General features: G+C 41.7%; 1 protein-coding gene across 1 annotated transcript; it reads right to left on the reverse strand.

Moving 5' to 3' along the window:
* Positions 1-4,189: 4,189 nt before the first annotated feature.
* Positions 4,190-16,705, reverse strand: RTCA (RNA 3'-terminal phosphate cyclase). Its single transcript, XM_019531025.1, has 11 exons — positions 16,562-16,705; positions 16,345-16,445; positions 12,516-12,659; positions 10,809-10,932; positions 9,790-9,848; positions 9,062-9,203; positions 8,007-8,131; positions 7,314-7,372; positions 6,754-6,848; positions 5,668-5,772; positions 4,190-4,308 (listed from the first exon to the last, which is right to left on the reverse strand). The coding sequence occupies exons 1-11, from the start codon at positions 16,616-16,618 to the stop codon at positions 4,210-4,212; spliced, it is 1,110 nt and encodes a 369-aa protein (XP_019386570.1). The 5' UTR covers positions 16,619-16,705; the 3' UTR covers positions 4,190-4,209.
* Positions 16,706-16,711: the final 6 nt, after the last annotated feature.

Below are 16,711 nucleotides of genomic sequence, written 5' to 3' on the forward strand. Positions count from 1 at the left end.
CACAAACTGTACATGTAGATGTACCCACTGAATCCTGTTTTACTGATACATATCTGAGCTTGTTTAAGTATAGATGAGCTCCAGTCAGACCTTTGGATTGCACTTGAGACATCCTCAAATGACATAAGTTGTTCTTGGCTTCAGTGAATGCACCCATGACAGTGGGCACATCTACGTGAGACAGTGACTGCACAGTAGCCAAATAATACTGCGCAGTAGCACATCACAGCACAGACGATGCTAATATGCTACTGCTTGGTATTATAGTTTCATAGTATTAGGCTACTGCGCAGTAGCATCACTTAAAAGATGCTTGCCGGTGCTACTGTGCAGTAACTCTGGTTACTGAACACCTATTTAGTATACTAGTACACATTTATTTAGTACTTACCACTGCACAGTAGTGTCTCATGTAGATACGCAGAGTTTACATTAAATGAACATTTCAGCTAAAATTTCTAAAAAACACCTGCACCTTAGCCAAGTTTATCCTGAATTCTAAAACTACTGTTCATACAGAAAGCGTTAAATGCACAAAGAACAGAAGGACTACATCAATCCAAAAGATGTTCATTAATTTATCAGTTTCATTACAGGTCTCCCTCGAGTTATGCGGGTTCTTTACATGTGAATTTGTTCTTGTGCAATAAGCTTATTTAGACCCATAATTTGTTATATGCGAGGTAAATTCACTCTTATGCAATCAGAATAGATGTTCCCCTGCTCAAGCAGATAAGTCTGTGGGGGGGGGAGGGGAAAGGGCCATGGCCCCATTCACCCCAGCCCCAGCTGCAGCACCCCTGGGAACGGTCAGTGCCAGCTGCCTGTGGCCGCTGGGCTGCACCATGCTCCATCTGTTTCCTCCGTGCCTGGGCTCACCTCAGCTCCTGGGCTGTGCTGTGTCATGGTGCTGGCAGCTGGTGTTGGCTGCTCTCAGGGCCGCTCCAGCATGGGCTGCGGTGACTGCTCCCAGGGCCACTGCAGCTGACACCAGCTGCCTGCACCAGCCCAGACACAGAGGTGAGTGGGGACAGGCAGAGCATGGTGCATCCCAGCAGTTGTAGGCAGCTGGTGCCAGCCGCTCTGTGGGCTGGGGCGAGTGCTGATCTGTTCTCTTTGCTTTGCTGCCTTGTGCAGCCCCAGGAGCAGCAACCCTCTCCCCACCCCTTCCCTAGTCCCAGCCTCCCTCCCTCACCGCCATGAGAACTTATCCCTACTTGTTACGTTGTAAAGTGGGTTTGCGTTATGCAAATCTGATTTATGTACCGTTTTCCGGGAACGCATGTGCAGCATAAATTGAGGGAAACCTGTATTCATAATCTTCTCTCAACATTGCAGGGGTTAGCTCTGTTAGTTTATTAATCATCATTAAGATGTTGGTTTATTAATCTTTAAACTGTCTAGGCATTGACATTTCTTAAGTATGACTAAAACCTGCAAAGAATCTTTGGTAATAAAGTGGGACATAACTCTTTGATGGATAATATGCTGCAGCGACAGGACAAAGCAAGCAGTTACAGAAAAGGCAGTTTCTAGAGGTTTTTAAATGCAAGTGAAAAACCACTTGCTAGATTGTAATATACAGAGACACAAGCAATCCTGGCTTATGTCAAGTAAAAGGGACGTCTATAAGAGAATAAGAATTTTATCATCCCTTGTGAAATGGCTTAATTCTAGTAAAGGTTTAAAGTGTTTAATATGGAACTCTGATTATCTGCATATTAGGACTGATCAATTTTTTATTGTCTAATACTATAAAGCTGTTCAGTTATTTAGTATAGTTTCAGGGTGACTCAATTTGAAAGACCCCCTTAAGAGTTATGGTGTTAGTGATTATCTGAACACATTTCCTCAGAAAGCCATGGAATGACTATCTTAACTGAAATTTATGAGGGTTTTTACTTTTAACATTTACATTCTCTATACACACTCATACTCTATACACATTTCCCAAGATATACAAAGGAGCACTTGAAACATATATTAGATTGCATAAAAAAGGATCTGTTTTAACAATAATATTATAGTTAGAATCAGTTCTTGCTTTGGCTTTTAGAGGATCTTAGATCCTGGTTGCACTGGAAGTGCTTTGTGCCAGCATGCAAAAGCAAAATAGCCCCCCAAAATCAGCAACTTGAGCATTTCCCAGATAGTGCGAGCTGCTAGAATGATACCTTGGAGAACGTTGTAGCTGGGCATAATCTGCAGCAACTCTGATACTGCTCTAACCTGCATGGATGCAAGCAAACTGACCAAGGATCAAGAAAGAATAACATTATCTTTACCTCCCCTTGCACTAAGTGCAACATGGCTAGACCAAAGGATCTATGCTAGAGACACCTTTTTTGTATTACTTTTAACTAAAAAACAGGACAAGATTTTTTTTCCTCCCTGTTTAGCACAAATTAATTTGTACTTCCAGAGAAGTTTCAAAAATAGAATTTCATCATCAGTTCTCTTTGGCTGTTAGGTTTTTCTAAAATATAAAAGCATCTAACAATTCACTGGGATACTAGCCATTAAAGGAAAATTAGGAATGTGCATTCATCTCTTGTATGGTGCAAACAAGTAAAAAAAGTAAGATATTAATATCTCCACCTTACAAGTATGTGCTTTTACAAGACTAAAGAGCAACTGCGTATGTACTTTCTGATAAATATGTTGGGTCCTTGTCTTCATACTGGCAGAAATTATTTGAACAAATCAAGAACAGCTTGTAATGTATTGAGACAAGCTCCTGCTTTCCTCCTTAGAACTAAATTTCAGTTCATAGCAAGATGGTTTGTATGGTATCTGCTGCCACCTTTAGGCCATTCCTAATGTTAAAAATACAAACTTCTTAAGAACTGTATTTTCTTTATCAAAAAGAAAACAAGTCCAGTTTCTTTGCAGGAATTTTCTCAGATGAAGCACAACTAGGCATTGTTTACCAGACAGACTGTGAATTTCAAAAGTTCAGTACTGCATCCTTCAGTTCCAAATTCAGTGCTATGTTCCTGATGATTACACTCAGTGAAGCAACTGAAAAAAATGATCTTAGAACAGTTTCTACTTTCATCTAGAACCTTTAAACATAAAGTGCATTAGACACAACCAAGCAAAGGAAGATCTCATGGATTAAGTTCCGGCTTTGGGACTCAGGAGATCTGGCCTTGCTTACTGTCGCTGCTGCAGTTTCCTGTGTGGTTTTAGATAAGTAATTTCATGCGTTTGTTTGTTCCCCACGCTCAAAGTGGAGATCACGCCCCCAAACTGTTTCAGAATCAAATTATAACTTGTGCCTATATTATTTCTCTAATATCTACAAACCTTTGTTGAGTAAATGAAAATGATTTTTTGCTACACAGTGGGTATGTCTATGAGACGCTTAATGCACAGTAGCATAATAATACTGTGTAGTAGCATGCCAGGCAAAAACTGTGATAATACATTACTGTGCAATAGTATTAGGCTACTGCTCATTGCCACAAAAAAACTTTTGCTGGTGTTACTGCACAGTAACTTTAGTTACTGTGCATTTAGTTGCTGCTTCATTAAGCAAGTACTAAACTAAATGCACAGTAAATACTGTGCATTAATGAACATGTAGACGTGTCCAGTATTTTTGAATATATAACTCACAACTACTGAATCTACCCCCACCCTAACATGAACTACTGAAAGAACACAGCAAGCAAAAATAAGTACCAGTTCATATATATTGAAACTGCTTTACTTTTTCCAAATAATTTTCAGCAAAACGGTTACAGAAATAGAAATGCACCATCAGTCTGTATCTTTACACTACTCTATCCCTACTCTTCAGACATAAGTAATGTAGTGGTTCCCAAATGATAAAAACTTACATGCTTCAAGAGGCATGGATGTGTCACATTTAAATAGTTGAAGTCTGGTGCACATGTATTTTTAAAGCTACTCAATTATATTTTAGCGTTTTTAAAGCTACTCAATTATATTTTAGCGCCCAAACACATGCAGTTTATCCCAGCTGCTGTCCCATCTGTACTCATTTTACTGTTAACAATCAAAGGAAGACATGATGGAGCTCACCAAGAAAAAGCTACACTTCATCTTCAAAGTTAAATTGAACATATTAGGTATGAAAAAGTATTCCTCTGTTCACCACTGTTTCATATGCTAACTGACATATAGTGCAACACACATCACTGAGGTATCTTTTTTTTTGTGAAAAAAAAGCAAACCCAAAAACTACAAGCTTGAGTTCATCATCCCTATTCCTTGGCACTCAATAATGTAGGCATCTTTAGTGGAATCTTCCTCTTCTGATTTTGTCACAGTAAATTTGGCCTGAAACAAAGATGGTAAAAAAGTATTAGAAAAAAAAATGAAAATGCACTTCAATTCACACCTTGAATATTAGATGTCTAACTGTATTATATTTAGTTAAAATTATGTGCATATATATTACATGATCTAATTACTTAAAAATATTTAAGGAAAGCAAAATAGAAAAAATATAATCCAGTGGTTCTCAACATTTTTAGCTTCACGACACCCCTCCATAACTTTTCTGAATTCCATGGCACTCTAGTTGAGTATTACTGAGTTAGAATTTGGATTTAGAAACCATATAGAAGAATGCCTTTGAGCCTAAGAAGGTTGAGAACCACTGATTTAGCTGGTGCCAGGTAAGGGCCGTGGGGGCAGAACCTAACTCTGCCATCCTCTGCTCTTTCCACATACAGTTTCTCCCACCCCCTAAATTCCATCTATACCTGAGGAGGCAAGGGAACCTCTGGCTGTTAAGACTCATCCTGTGGGATCTCATATACTGGCAACTGCCCCTGCAGCCCCTCATGCTGGCCCTGGGAGTGAGGCAGGAGTGGAGGGATGAGCTGGGCTGCAAATGGACAGCTGAGCTCTGTCCATGCATCCTCCCCACCTGCAGAATTCATAGATTCATAAAAGTAGGGTTGGAGGGACCTGAGCAGATCATCAAGTCCAACCCCCTGCCCTGGGCAGGAGAGAAAACTGGGCTCAAGTGACCTCAGCCAGGTAGACATCAAGCCTCCTCTTAAAGACCCTCAGGGTAGGAGCCAGCACCACTTCCCTTGGAATTTTGTTCCAGGTCCTAGCCGCCCTGACTGTGAAGTAGTGCCTTTGGATGTCTAGTCTAAACCTACTCTCTAGCAACTTGTGGCCATTATTCCTTGTTACCCTGTGGGGTGCTAGGGAGAGCAAGGTCTGTTCCAAACCTTGCTGGTCGTCCCCTAGTGAGTTTATAGACGGCCACCAGGAAAGTGAGTTGCTGGGAGTGTGGGGGCAGCCAGTGCAGGGGCTGCCTGAGAGAAGGGAAGGACAGCAGCAATGGCAGTCCCCATAGAAGCAGGCATAGGACACGGGGTGGGGGAGGAGAGCATTCATCTCCTCACACAGGGGCGAAGTGGCATGGCATCCCAGTTGAGAATCACTAATTTAATCAAACACCCAGGAATTTAGAATTAACTAATCTTTATTCATTATTTCTATGAGATTTTGCCAGGAATTCATACCAGCTGTAGTACTGGAAACAACTCTTCCCTAAGAAAATTCATTATGCACCCACCCCACAAAAGGCTATAAGTGGATGACTTTACACAACCAAATGCATAAAGGCACAGGATGAAGACTAATTGACAGGACTCCACACTAGTCTTTAGGACTCACCTTTGTTAGCTGCTCTGCAAAATGTATAGCAGTTTGGGTATGAAGGGTAATTGGTCCACTTTTTATTCTAGACACCCCGTTGGCCAATGCCATGAAAATGATCAACTTAAAAAGGGGGAAAAAAAAAGATTTTAAAGTCGTAATTGCAAAAATTAACAACTCTGTGGAAGAGTCCAAACAATAAGATAAATAAAATAAGACCAAGGAAGAAAGCCCCTAACACACACCATGGAAGGGCTGTATTTGAGAAGGGGTTTTGAAATGTAAAAGCAGGTGTATTCACCAAATCTGAAAATGACAGTGTGCCCAGTGAACTCAGTAGTTCAAGTTAAATACAGCTCAACTGAGCATTACAGTCCAGGACATGATATAGCAGGAGATAGCTATGGGGTTGTTTACTCCCTCCATTTCCTACATGGAGCAAATTGGAGAGAAATGCTTCTTACTCCTCCATATGCTCTGCCTCACCCTGTCCCATCCCAATGTCTGTAAGTAGGGGAAACCATTGTTTTGCAGACCTTAGATTTATTTTGGGAAGGAAATTTATCAACAATGGCTTCCATCCCAATCCTCAGGATTTACTGAGGTCTGCAGAAAGGAGATCCTCAAATACGCTGCTAGAACTTGTTGAGAAATTTCCCAAGACTCAGAGGAAGAATGCTTGGAAATACCTGTACTGTTCTGAGAGCCTTATGCGGCTTGCTAAACTTCCTAACAAATCTATTTTATCTCAGGGGTAGACTCCTAATCTTATTAAGGTCATGAGAGCCCTCCTCCCAAGACATGAACAGCTTTCCAAGATGTATGGAGTAAGAACCAGACGGTGTAACTGGCTAGCTACTCTTTTTCACTTTCAGGGTGACTCAATTTGAAAGGTGCCTTATAAGTTATGGCATGAGTGATTATCTGAATGCATGTCCTTAGAAAGCCATGGAAAGACTCTTGTATTTCTGAAACTTATGGTTTTGTTATTTAACATTTACATTCTTTATATACACTCACACTCTATACACAATGCACACACTCAAATGCATTGCTATACCTTGATTTAAAATAACATTAAAAGTCTGCATGTGGGATTCTTACCTGATCTTGTAAATAGTCATCCACAGCTCCACCATGTTTAAGATTTTTAAGCAGCATCTCAGCAGCTTCAATGCCAACCTTGTCAGAATTCTTACCTAGAAATAGGGGTCTGGGGAATTAATATGCTCCCAAACAGTCCTCTTCATTAATCAGTTGGAATGTGGGGAGAACACACTACATAGAAAACAGTCCTTTACACAACTTTACTCTCATACTCTTGCCTCAGATGTTCACTTGACAAGAACTCTGAAGGCTATGATTCATCCTTCATTCGCACACATAGCTGATGAAGAACATAAGGAAAAATGTAGGCCCTTTTGAGAATAGTTTTAGTCAAACAAGGTACCCTTAAAACCAAATTCAGTCTTACAGCTTGAACATAAATACTCTGGGCAAAGTTTACATCGTATGAACTAGGGTGGAAGATATATATTGGGAAGTTGCCTGAAGAGTCAATGCTGAAAGCATTGGAGGACCAGTGAGCAAGTTAACTAATTCACAGATGCACTTGGTGGATAAAGTTACACCTGGAAAAGTTAAAAATTTTATACCACTCTTACCTCTTTTACCAAGGGATGATCCAGCTAACAGACAACCTGTGGAAGTCTCTGCAAAAATACTAAACAAAAAAAGGTACATAATAAATTAGCTACATTGCACACACTGTATACATTTAATGACATAAGTAGTAAAATATAATGCAAGCTTGATTTTTAAATAAATAATGTAACATCAATATAAGTTTTTGCACGTCAGTTAAGGCAGAAAAGGACCAGCATATAAAATAACATTTTCTCCTTTTCGCTTCATTAAGATATGAAGCAGGTTGCATTTCTTCCAAACTAACCCATTTTTTAATTGGGTTCTGAATACTCTGGTTTTGCTGAAGGACTCACGGAATGACCAGATAGTGAGATAATGTACCATAATTAAAAATCCCTTTCAGTCTTAATTGCCTAGGTTTCAGATACTTAAACACATACATTTTTAATTTTAAGCAAGTTTTAATTTAAGAATATTTAGAAGTGACCTTTTATTTTGCTAAAAATTCCAAGGCACCTTCACCTGTCAAAGTATATGCGTGCGTGCGTGCGTGCACATAAGGTTCTTGGACTATTAAAAATGCCCTATTCTTAATTAAAACAGGAAAGAATGTTCCTTTCTTTCTGACAGCCTCTCAGTCTCAGAAAGATCCACATTGCAAGCTAGCAAGACAAGGTAGGTAAGTATACCGGAAATTTGTCTTGTCTTACATTATTCCACTTCCATTTCCAAAGGCTTGATTATCAGGTTCTTGAACAGGCTGAATGTTAATGTAAAGATCCCGGATTTCTTTTCTGATGCATCTCACTGCAGCTGATGACATCTCTTTTGCCAGCTATACCGAAAAACAGAAAGGAACTAGATGCTGTAGTTAAAAGAAATCCTTGGTATAAATTCCCCTTCTCTCTCATCTTTTATAATAGAAAGAACAGATATTTGAAAGAAGTTATTCCATGTTAACAGGAGATCAGTTTTTTAAATGAATATTCTATAATGCACTGTTTGAAACCAGTGCAAGTTGACTTCTAATTTCTCGAAGTAGAATTTTCTCCCAAGTTCAGGCAATTCTCAGTCCTGGACTACTGAGAGATATTAAAACAGTAGCTTCAGTAGCAATAGAAATTCAAGAGTTTTCCATTGTCTAAAACTGAAGATTTTATTTTTAACCCTGATAAACCTTGAGATATACTGGATCTTTATTACAATATTATTAGGTAGAGGAAAGCTATTTGATGTTGCAGGTTACAAGCACCTTGGGAAAGAGATTGTGCATCTTCCTTAGTGTTTGGAAAGCTCATAGCAACATTTTCATAGGGTTGCAGATTTTGTGGCTAGACAGGGCCATTATAAACATCTTGTCTGATCTCCTATAATACAGGCCACACAATTTCATCAATAAATTCTTACATCAAGGCCTTCACTTCTGGTTATGAGGTAGCATATCTTTTAGAAAGTTACCCAATTTTGAATCTCTGCCACAGGCTTCTGAAAGATCAGAGCAAGGACAATGTCTTTCCCTCATATTGTTGGTGTTACCATAAATCTATGAATTATGAAAATTTTAGAAACTTCTAAAATAATATTGTTATGCCCTTCTCCTTTAAAGGTCGGAACCACTCTAGATTCATTACAGTAAAAATCTTTCGGTATGCAGACAGAAAGCAGAACCAATAGATGTATAATTTATACACAATATACAAATAGTTGTATAATTTTTATTTATATTATAAAGTTACATACTTCTAGAACATCTAAACACACTCACTTTAATTGGCAAGACTCCAGCCACAAATGCTCTTCCATATATCTTTGTCACAGTACCACGTTCAGTCAAGTTTATTGGACTTAGCTGTTTGACTGGTGACATTCGGACTATCACCTCACCACCACCTTGGGGATAGTAGCCCCTATTAAAAATGGTAATCAGACTGGTTAAAGGCAAAGGAAAGGGTACAAACAAAGCAAGAAAACAGTAAACATGAATTTAGCATATTTTGTTTGCTAATTTACACCTACTATACAGCACATCGCTTTAGATAAGCTAAAGTTCTTTATAAAGTCTTATCCATTCTTTACAGCCTTACCAGCATAACATGGACAGAATGAACCTTACTAACTATATAATATTAATGTAACAGATTTTCTCTTCCTCCATATTTTTAATACCTTACTTTTTGTTGTTCTCATGTGTGGATCCATACCTAAACAGAGACAGTAAGCTCCTTAAGGCAGGAGTTGTGTCTCTCACATAGTAAGCAGTATAGGAAACTGAAATATTCTACATGAAGAATTTTTTCGTCTTAAAATAATTGAAAAATATTAAGTATCTTAATAGCCAATCATCTGTCCACAGATGGGTAAACTGCATAAGTTAGTGGTTTTCTGTGGTCCACGGACTACAGAAAATGGGACTGAAAAACATTCTGATTTAATGGAAACCTTAGAAACAGGCCCAACACAAAGTATTTCACAACCAGGAAGAGTGTAACTCACCTCTTCTTTATATCACAGTCAAACATGAAATTGAACTTTTCAGCAATTGACTTAAAGACCTGAGGAATAAGCATATTTAAAAAAATGTAGAACAAATCAATTTTAATGAACTTATTCCATCCTACTTGTAAGCTCCAAAATGAAAATAGTTTTATTGTTAGGATCTCAAATACAATATAAAAATATTAAGTGCCTTGCAGGTAGATTGATTAATATGATATAGTTTTTCATATTTTACTCTTCAGACCATTGTGAATGATATTCTTGTTTAAATCCACCCTCCCCTTTCCCTACCACTACTTTACACTTACTCCTCTGCAAGAGGAGACTGAGGGGGGATCTTGTGGCTGCCTACAACCTTATCAGGGGCCACCAGCAGGGACTCAGGGAAAGTCTGTTCACCAGGGCCCCTTGGAGTCACCAGGAACAATGGCCACAAGCTGAGGGAGGATAGGTTTAGGTTAGATATTAGGAAGAACTACTTCACTGTAAGGGTAGCCAGAGCCTGGAATAGGCTTCCCAGAGTGGTGGTGCTCTCACCTTCCCCGGAAATCTTCAAGAGGAGACTGGATAGGCACCTGGCTGGGGTCTCATGACCCCTGCTACCCCCAGTGCTCCTTCCTGCCCCTGGCAGGGGGTCGGACTAGATGATCTGTCTAGGTCCCTTCCGACTCACTGATTCTATGATACTTAACACTTACAGACTCAAAAGCCTCTATAAGTCAAATGATCTCCAGTTTTAAAAATAAAGGAAGAGAAACAGATAAGTAGAGGCAGATATGTTTCAGGGAATTCTCTGAGGCATCAGTTGCTCTCTAAACACATGATACATTAATACAACAGTATTCTTATGCAAACAAATGAATGCTCACTTATCTATAATACCATTTAAGCTGGTTCTTGTATATTATTTCACACTGGAAATTTAAAGAGAGTCCTGCAATAGGAACATACAGAAGTAGCTAAGGTACTTGGCATGTACACCTGAAAGATTCAGCAAGCTGAAGAATGCCCCCTACCATCACTGTGTAGTCTATCTGTGGAGCCATCTCAGCATTGGTACCACCTTTCAAACGAAGTTCTGAAGGGGAAGCAGCAAAAAGCACACAGGGCATTGCTACCTGCATCAGTAAGCATACACTCCTAAGACAAAATTGGAAAACACTGATAGGTAAAACAGCCATAGTCCATTTAAATCATTAGCAATCAGAGAACTTTCAAAAGCATTTTTATAAATGTATGTAGCATGGAATATTTCAGTTTGAAGGGAACCGTTAATTAAATTGACATTATACATCCCTTTAAAGTATAACCCTGCTGAAATACTGAACAGCACCTTTTTGTCACTGGTATTTCTTTGCAAGCCTAAAAATAAAGGTGTTTTTTTTCTATGAGTCAGTCTTCTTTTGCATTTATTCCTATTTAAGAAGAAAACTAACACAGCTTTCTTGCTCCTTTGCCCAGTGATACTAGCAGTTAGGCAACAGGAGGAGAGCACAAAAGGTTTGTGAAACAATTTTAATAATGTTTAGGTAATTGTTTCAGAGTAAAGATATTTAGAAACATTGTTGGAACCCAGTAAATATTCCCTATAAGATAATTCTAAGGAATGGAAGGTACCTCCAGAAATGTATCTGGAAATGCTACTCTCATCAGTAAGCCTTTGAAATATTCCAGGGGTCTCCTAAAAAAGTCTTTATATTGCAGAACAACACAATACCAAAGAATGGTGTTTTGAGCTTATTTACACAAGTATCAAACAATACTCAGGACTGTGAAAAGAATGAGTGAAGTCACCAGTAGACTGGGGACAGTATTTGTCTAATTTGCAAAGATTTCTGAGTGGTCCTGTCTCTGAGCTATTTCCTTGCCTGTGTCCAAGCCTAATTCTTCTATTAGGTCACCTGCCTGAGCTTTCCTTTGTTTTTGTACCCAGAAGACAACATCCTGATCACTTACAACACCCATGTACTTCCTACAGCCTACTCCAAAATACTTTTTATTAAAGTGCTTCCAAGCAATTGCTAGTGCTACAACCACATACTACTAGGTTCACTCGCATTAAATGCACGTTCCTCTGTTCTGCATGAAAATTTCAGGTGTAGCAGAAAAAAGCAGAACCAATAAGGAGCAGGAACCATAAAAATATATGAATGAAGAGATGCAGAGGAGAAGAAAATGACTGCCCCATATTTCAGGGATCAGCATTACAAGTTATAGGGACACAAATAAATCTTCCCTTTTTATTTTAGAACCAGGTTTCAAAATTAGTTTTAGATTCATAAATACTGTACATATGAAAAATCAGTGCAAGGACATGCTACACTTTAATTTAAAAGTGTGCATTCACACCCACGTGAAATTTCTGGATACAAAAAGTAAGGAAAAATGTTTTAACACTGGCATTTAGCATTTATTTAGTGTCTTTTATATACCATAAGTTAAAAGTGGTATCACATATGCAAATAATTATTTTACGTTGACTGGCTTATTTTGCAGATGTTTATTTATAAAAATCTAGGTCACGATAAGGCCTGATAAGCCTATTTATTTAGGTGTTCATATTTTCATTTCATAAGTCAGATGTAGCTGATGTAGTATGAATTAAGATTAGAGCACCAATTTACAAATATGAATTCCTTATGTTCTCCCCCCATTTTTCTCCTGCAGTTAAAAAACAGGTAACAACAGTTAATAAATTAATCATCACATGCACAAAGACATACCCTGCTGTTTTGGTATCTGCTATGTGGGTTCCACCTTTAATCTTCCCAGGGGTGAAGGTTATTTCTGTTGAACCAATTTCTCCTCCTTCCAGCTGCCCTTCACATAAATCTCGAATCATCTCTAGTCCAGACAGATGTTGAGGCCTTCAAGTCATAATACTACATTAAAACATACATGCAGACAGCCCACATACCCATATTATGTTACAATACCATTATATATCGTACTATTATATATACTTATGTAGTAGGGCTGTGCAAAACAGCACCGTTCCATTTCGACTTCCACTGTGACAATTCAACGGAAGTTTGGTTTGGAGTTCTGTTTCGAGAGCACTGTTACATTACATTTCATTTCATCAGAACTGTTTTGCTGTTTTGCCCGTAGGTTATTATGGGGAAACATAAAATGCAGCATGCAGGAGGGAGAGATGTGGGGGCTGTGCCAAAGTCCTCCCGAGGATGGGGGTCCATCTGCCTGCGAGATGACAGACAGGCGGTGGGCACAGCCCACATCCAGCACTGGGGAGATCAGTGCTGCTGCTGGCTTCAGGTGACAGTATCTGGCTCCTGTTACCTGGCAAGCAGATTGGGGGCACGCACCCCCAGGAGGACTCTGGCACAGCCCCTGCAGCCCTCCCGGGGTGGCTGGCAGACCCCGATCTGCCTGCCACCTGACAGGAGCCAGGTGCTACCGCCTGGGGCCAGGACAGATCAGCTCGTGCAGGGACCTGCCTTCTTGATTCCGGGGCGGGGGAGGATCCCCACAAGTTGATCTGTACCAGAGCTGGCTCGAGGAGGGTGCAGGGCCCAGGGCAGATCAGCTCATGGAGGGACCTTCCCCCGATCCCGGGGCAGCAGGTCCCCACACAAGCTGATTTGTCCTGGCCCCGCTGGCCTCAGGCGGCAGCATCCGGCTTCTGTCAGCCAGCAAGCAGGTCAGGGGCTCCCCCACACCCCTGGGAAGGCTGCAGGGGCTGTGCCACAGTCCTCCCGGTGGTGCCTGCCAGGTGACAGGAGCCGGGTGCTGCTGCCTCGGGGCCAGTAGCAGCATCAGTCTTCCTAGTGCTGGGTGTGGGCTGTGCCCAGCCCTGGTCTGTCACCTGGCAGGCAGACTGGGGGCCTGTACCCCCAGGAAGACTCCAGCACAGTCTTTGCAGCCCTCCCAGAGGTGCGGGCAAGGCCCCGATCTGCCTGCCGGATGACAGGAGGCAGCTGCTGCCAGCTGGGACCAGCACTCAAGCCAGTAAACCTGGCTTTGAAACTTGAAAAGTTTCAGGTTCTCTTGTTTCATTTTGAAGCTGTTTTGAAGGCTTGTGTTTTGTTTTGATTTCGCTGTTTTGAGCTCAAAGTGCATTGAAACAGTTTTGAAATGAAATGCCGGGCAAAATTTTGCACAGCCCTAATGCATATACAATGCCAGTACATATGTACATGTAACAATATATATATACAGTAGTATTATATATTTGAACAGCTATTGCAAATGTCAGTCTAAACCAAAGCAGCAGAAATTCAACCTGATTCTCATAGAACTTTATGGCTTCTCTTAACCACCTGAGTGCCAGAGGAGAAGTAGAGCTGTGTTCAGGAATGAATGGGGGTTCTATGTCTATCAAGGAGATGACAGAAGTGGATATCATATAGCTAGAGAGAGGATGTAGCAGAAATCCCATCTCAGTCCCTGCCATGGAGACAGACAAGAGGACTGGCATGGATGCAGGAGCAATCATGCGCTTCCAACTCTCTCCTAGAGTGTGCACAAATCTACATTCCTGCCCTGGGAACTCTGCTGTGCAAGCATTCACTGTCCTGTTCATGCAGGTCACTGGTTATCAACCTTTTTAGAAACCCCTGAATAAACTTAAGTAACCCCTAAATAAACTTGAGACACCCCCTTGGAAAATGCCAGCCCTTAGTTTTCCTTCTTCTTTTGCCTACAAGAACAAAAAAGTGTACTTTTTCCTGTTGCAAAGAACCTAGAAAGATCACAACTGTGGATTTCTATTTAAAGTTTCTGGGTTTATCATGTAAATCATGTTTAAACCTAACAGTGGTAATATTGTGTGGCATGCTCTGACACCCTTGAAAGGATCTCAAGGCATCCCCAGGTGCCGTGCCACTCTGGTTGAGAATCACTGAAGTAGGCATTCCCCAAAGCAATAGGAAAAACATTGGGGAAATCAACAAGGAACATGTGGTCAATTTAAAAACAAAAAAATGCAAGGAAGTCTAAGACATGTAGGTCAATGCCTATAAAAAGGGTTTGGTCATTTCACTGCAGCTAACTAGTTTCAAATGGACAGTATCAACTTAAGTACAGGGTTCAAATTATGGGGGAGGGAGAGGCTAAGCCCCGGCATAAGAGACGTGAGCCACTCCTGTAAGATTTGAAAATCATAACCTGGGAGGTCTCTGATTTTATAAGGGTATCGTGATAGGCAGACCAATTTTTTTTGCAGACCACCCCTATCAGTCAAAATGTAATTTGAACTCTGCTTAAGTACATACACAAAGTCTGCTGTTTAGGACTGCTAAAGATTGTCCTTAGCTGTAATTCAGATTAAAATTTAATCAGTATATCAGTATAATTTTCTCTGTTCTTTACATGTCAGGTCTTGTATTATTATACTCACATCAGAGTTACATCACAAATCAAAGGAAAACAGATTTCATAGAAGAACAGACGTGTAGACATACACAGGAATATTAATTACTGAATAATTGAGAGAGAGAAGTACATGCAGCAAAAGTTATTAAAGTTTCCATAGTGGAGAAAAAAAAGCATATGGCCTTAGACAGCTTTTTAAACCCAAATATAACAACCTTGTGGGAATCTAAACTTATATAAATCCTCTCCCTTTCTAAGGATGGAAGATTGTTGTATGCATTTCAGCAAGACATTTTACAGGCTCAATCATATCTGAAGTCTCATGTTGTGACCTGAAGTCTGCCTAGTGGTTAGGAGTAATCCTTTTCACACCCACTTCTAAGTATTGAAAGTGGGGAGGAAGGGAGAGATTCCTCCTGCCCATCAGGCAGGGGAGAGATGAGCCGGGAGACCTAACCAAAACCTTGACCTTAATGACACTGAAGCTTCCCTGCCCTGTGCGGCTGTGACCTCTCCCCCGAGGCAGGTGAAACAGTCAGCCTTTCAGATGGGAATCCAGCACCAGATTTAGGTGGAGGGAAATGGGGACAGAGTCCATTTTGGGAGATGAAACTTCAAATAATGGTTTGCCCATTACAAATCGTACTGGGGAGATGCTTCCCTTGGTGCCAGAGCCCACCAGGTTACACGAAGTGTCTAGATTAGGATTTCAAGGGTTTCTGGAGTAAAGTAGTGAATCCTTTCCTAAGAGAGCAGCCTTGTCTGCACAGCTCTCTTCCAGAGACCTCCTGGCACCCCTGTAGTGCAGGGGTGAGCAAGGTGTGGCCCGCAGGCCAGTTGCAGCCCACCAGGCTGTTCTACCCAGCCCACGGGACTCCTACAAAATTTAGAAAACTAGTGTTTATCCACTCCTGGCTGCCTGTCACATGGCCCTTGATGGCTTGCCAAAACTCAGTAAGTGGCCCTCCGCCCAAAGTAATTGCCCACCCCTGCTGGGGGGGACACAGGACGGCCAGCTTCACGTTGTTGTCCTCTGGAGAACTGACCGCAGCAGGGGCTGGCATCCCATGGTGGCACTAGCTCTGCCAGCCTCACTACCTCCTCCACAGCAGGGAGGGATTTGCGAGAGCAGTGCAGACTGCCCTGGCTTCAGGCACCTTTTCCCCGTTCCCTTGTGGTAAGGGCTGGTCTCCCGGTCCTGCCCGCGGGGGGCCTTACCTAAGGCCGGGCTGACTCCTCCCTGCCCGGATCTTCCGCACCCGCAGGGGCAGCCCCAGCAGGCAGCTCAGGGCCGTAGAGACGCGCAGGATCTGGCCACCCTGCAAGACAGAGGCCCGGGCTGAGCGGCATCGGGGCCCCAGGCGGCCTCACCGCAGCGGCTCGCCGGATCCGTGCCCCGCGGCCCGGCGCCAGGGAGGGCCCGGCTCGCACTCACCCCCTCCATGATCCCGCCATCCACTTCCGCCCGGTCCCGACCCCGGGCCCCGTCCATGGCTGAGCCGGGCCCGCCGCAGCCGAGAGAAGCCGCCCGCGCCCTGCACGCAGCGACGCCCCGGCGGAGCTGCAGTCCCACCGCGATCACGCC

The sequence above is a fragment of the Crocodylus porosus genome, unplaced genomic scaffold, assembly GCF_001723895.1.
Source record: "Crocodylus porosus isolate Cpor-Errol unplaced genomic scaffold, CroPor_comp1, whole genome shotgun sequence".
NCBI classification, from domain to species: Eukaryota; Metazoa; Chordata; order Crocodylia; family Crocodylidae; genus Crocodylus; species Crocodylus porosus.

What these genes read in the sequence shown, in the direction of transcription:
- RTCA (XM_019531025.1), bottom strand. Translation starts at nt 16,618, where the DNA reads ATGGACGGGGCCCGGGGTCGGGACCGGGCGGAAGTGGATGGCGGGATC. An exon ending in GACTGTGATATAAAGAAGAG is followed by an intron (nt 9,204 to 9,789) that starts GTGAGTTACACT and finishes CATTTTTAATAG; the next exon opens with GGGCTACTATCCCCAAGGTG. An exon ending in ATGACTATTTACAAGATCAG is followed by an intron (nt 5,773 to 6,753) that starts GTAAGAATCCCA and finishes CCCCTTTTTAAG; the next exon opens with TTGATCATTTTCATGGCATT.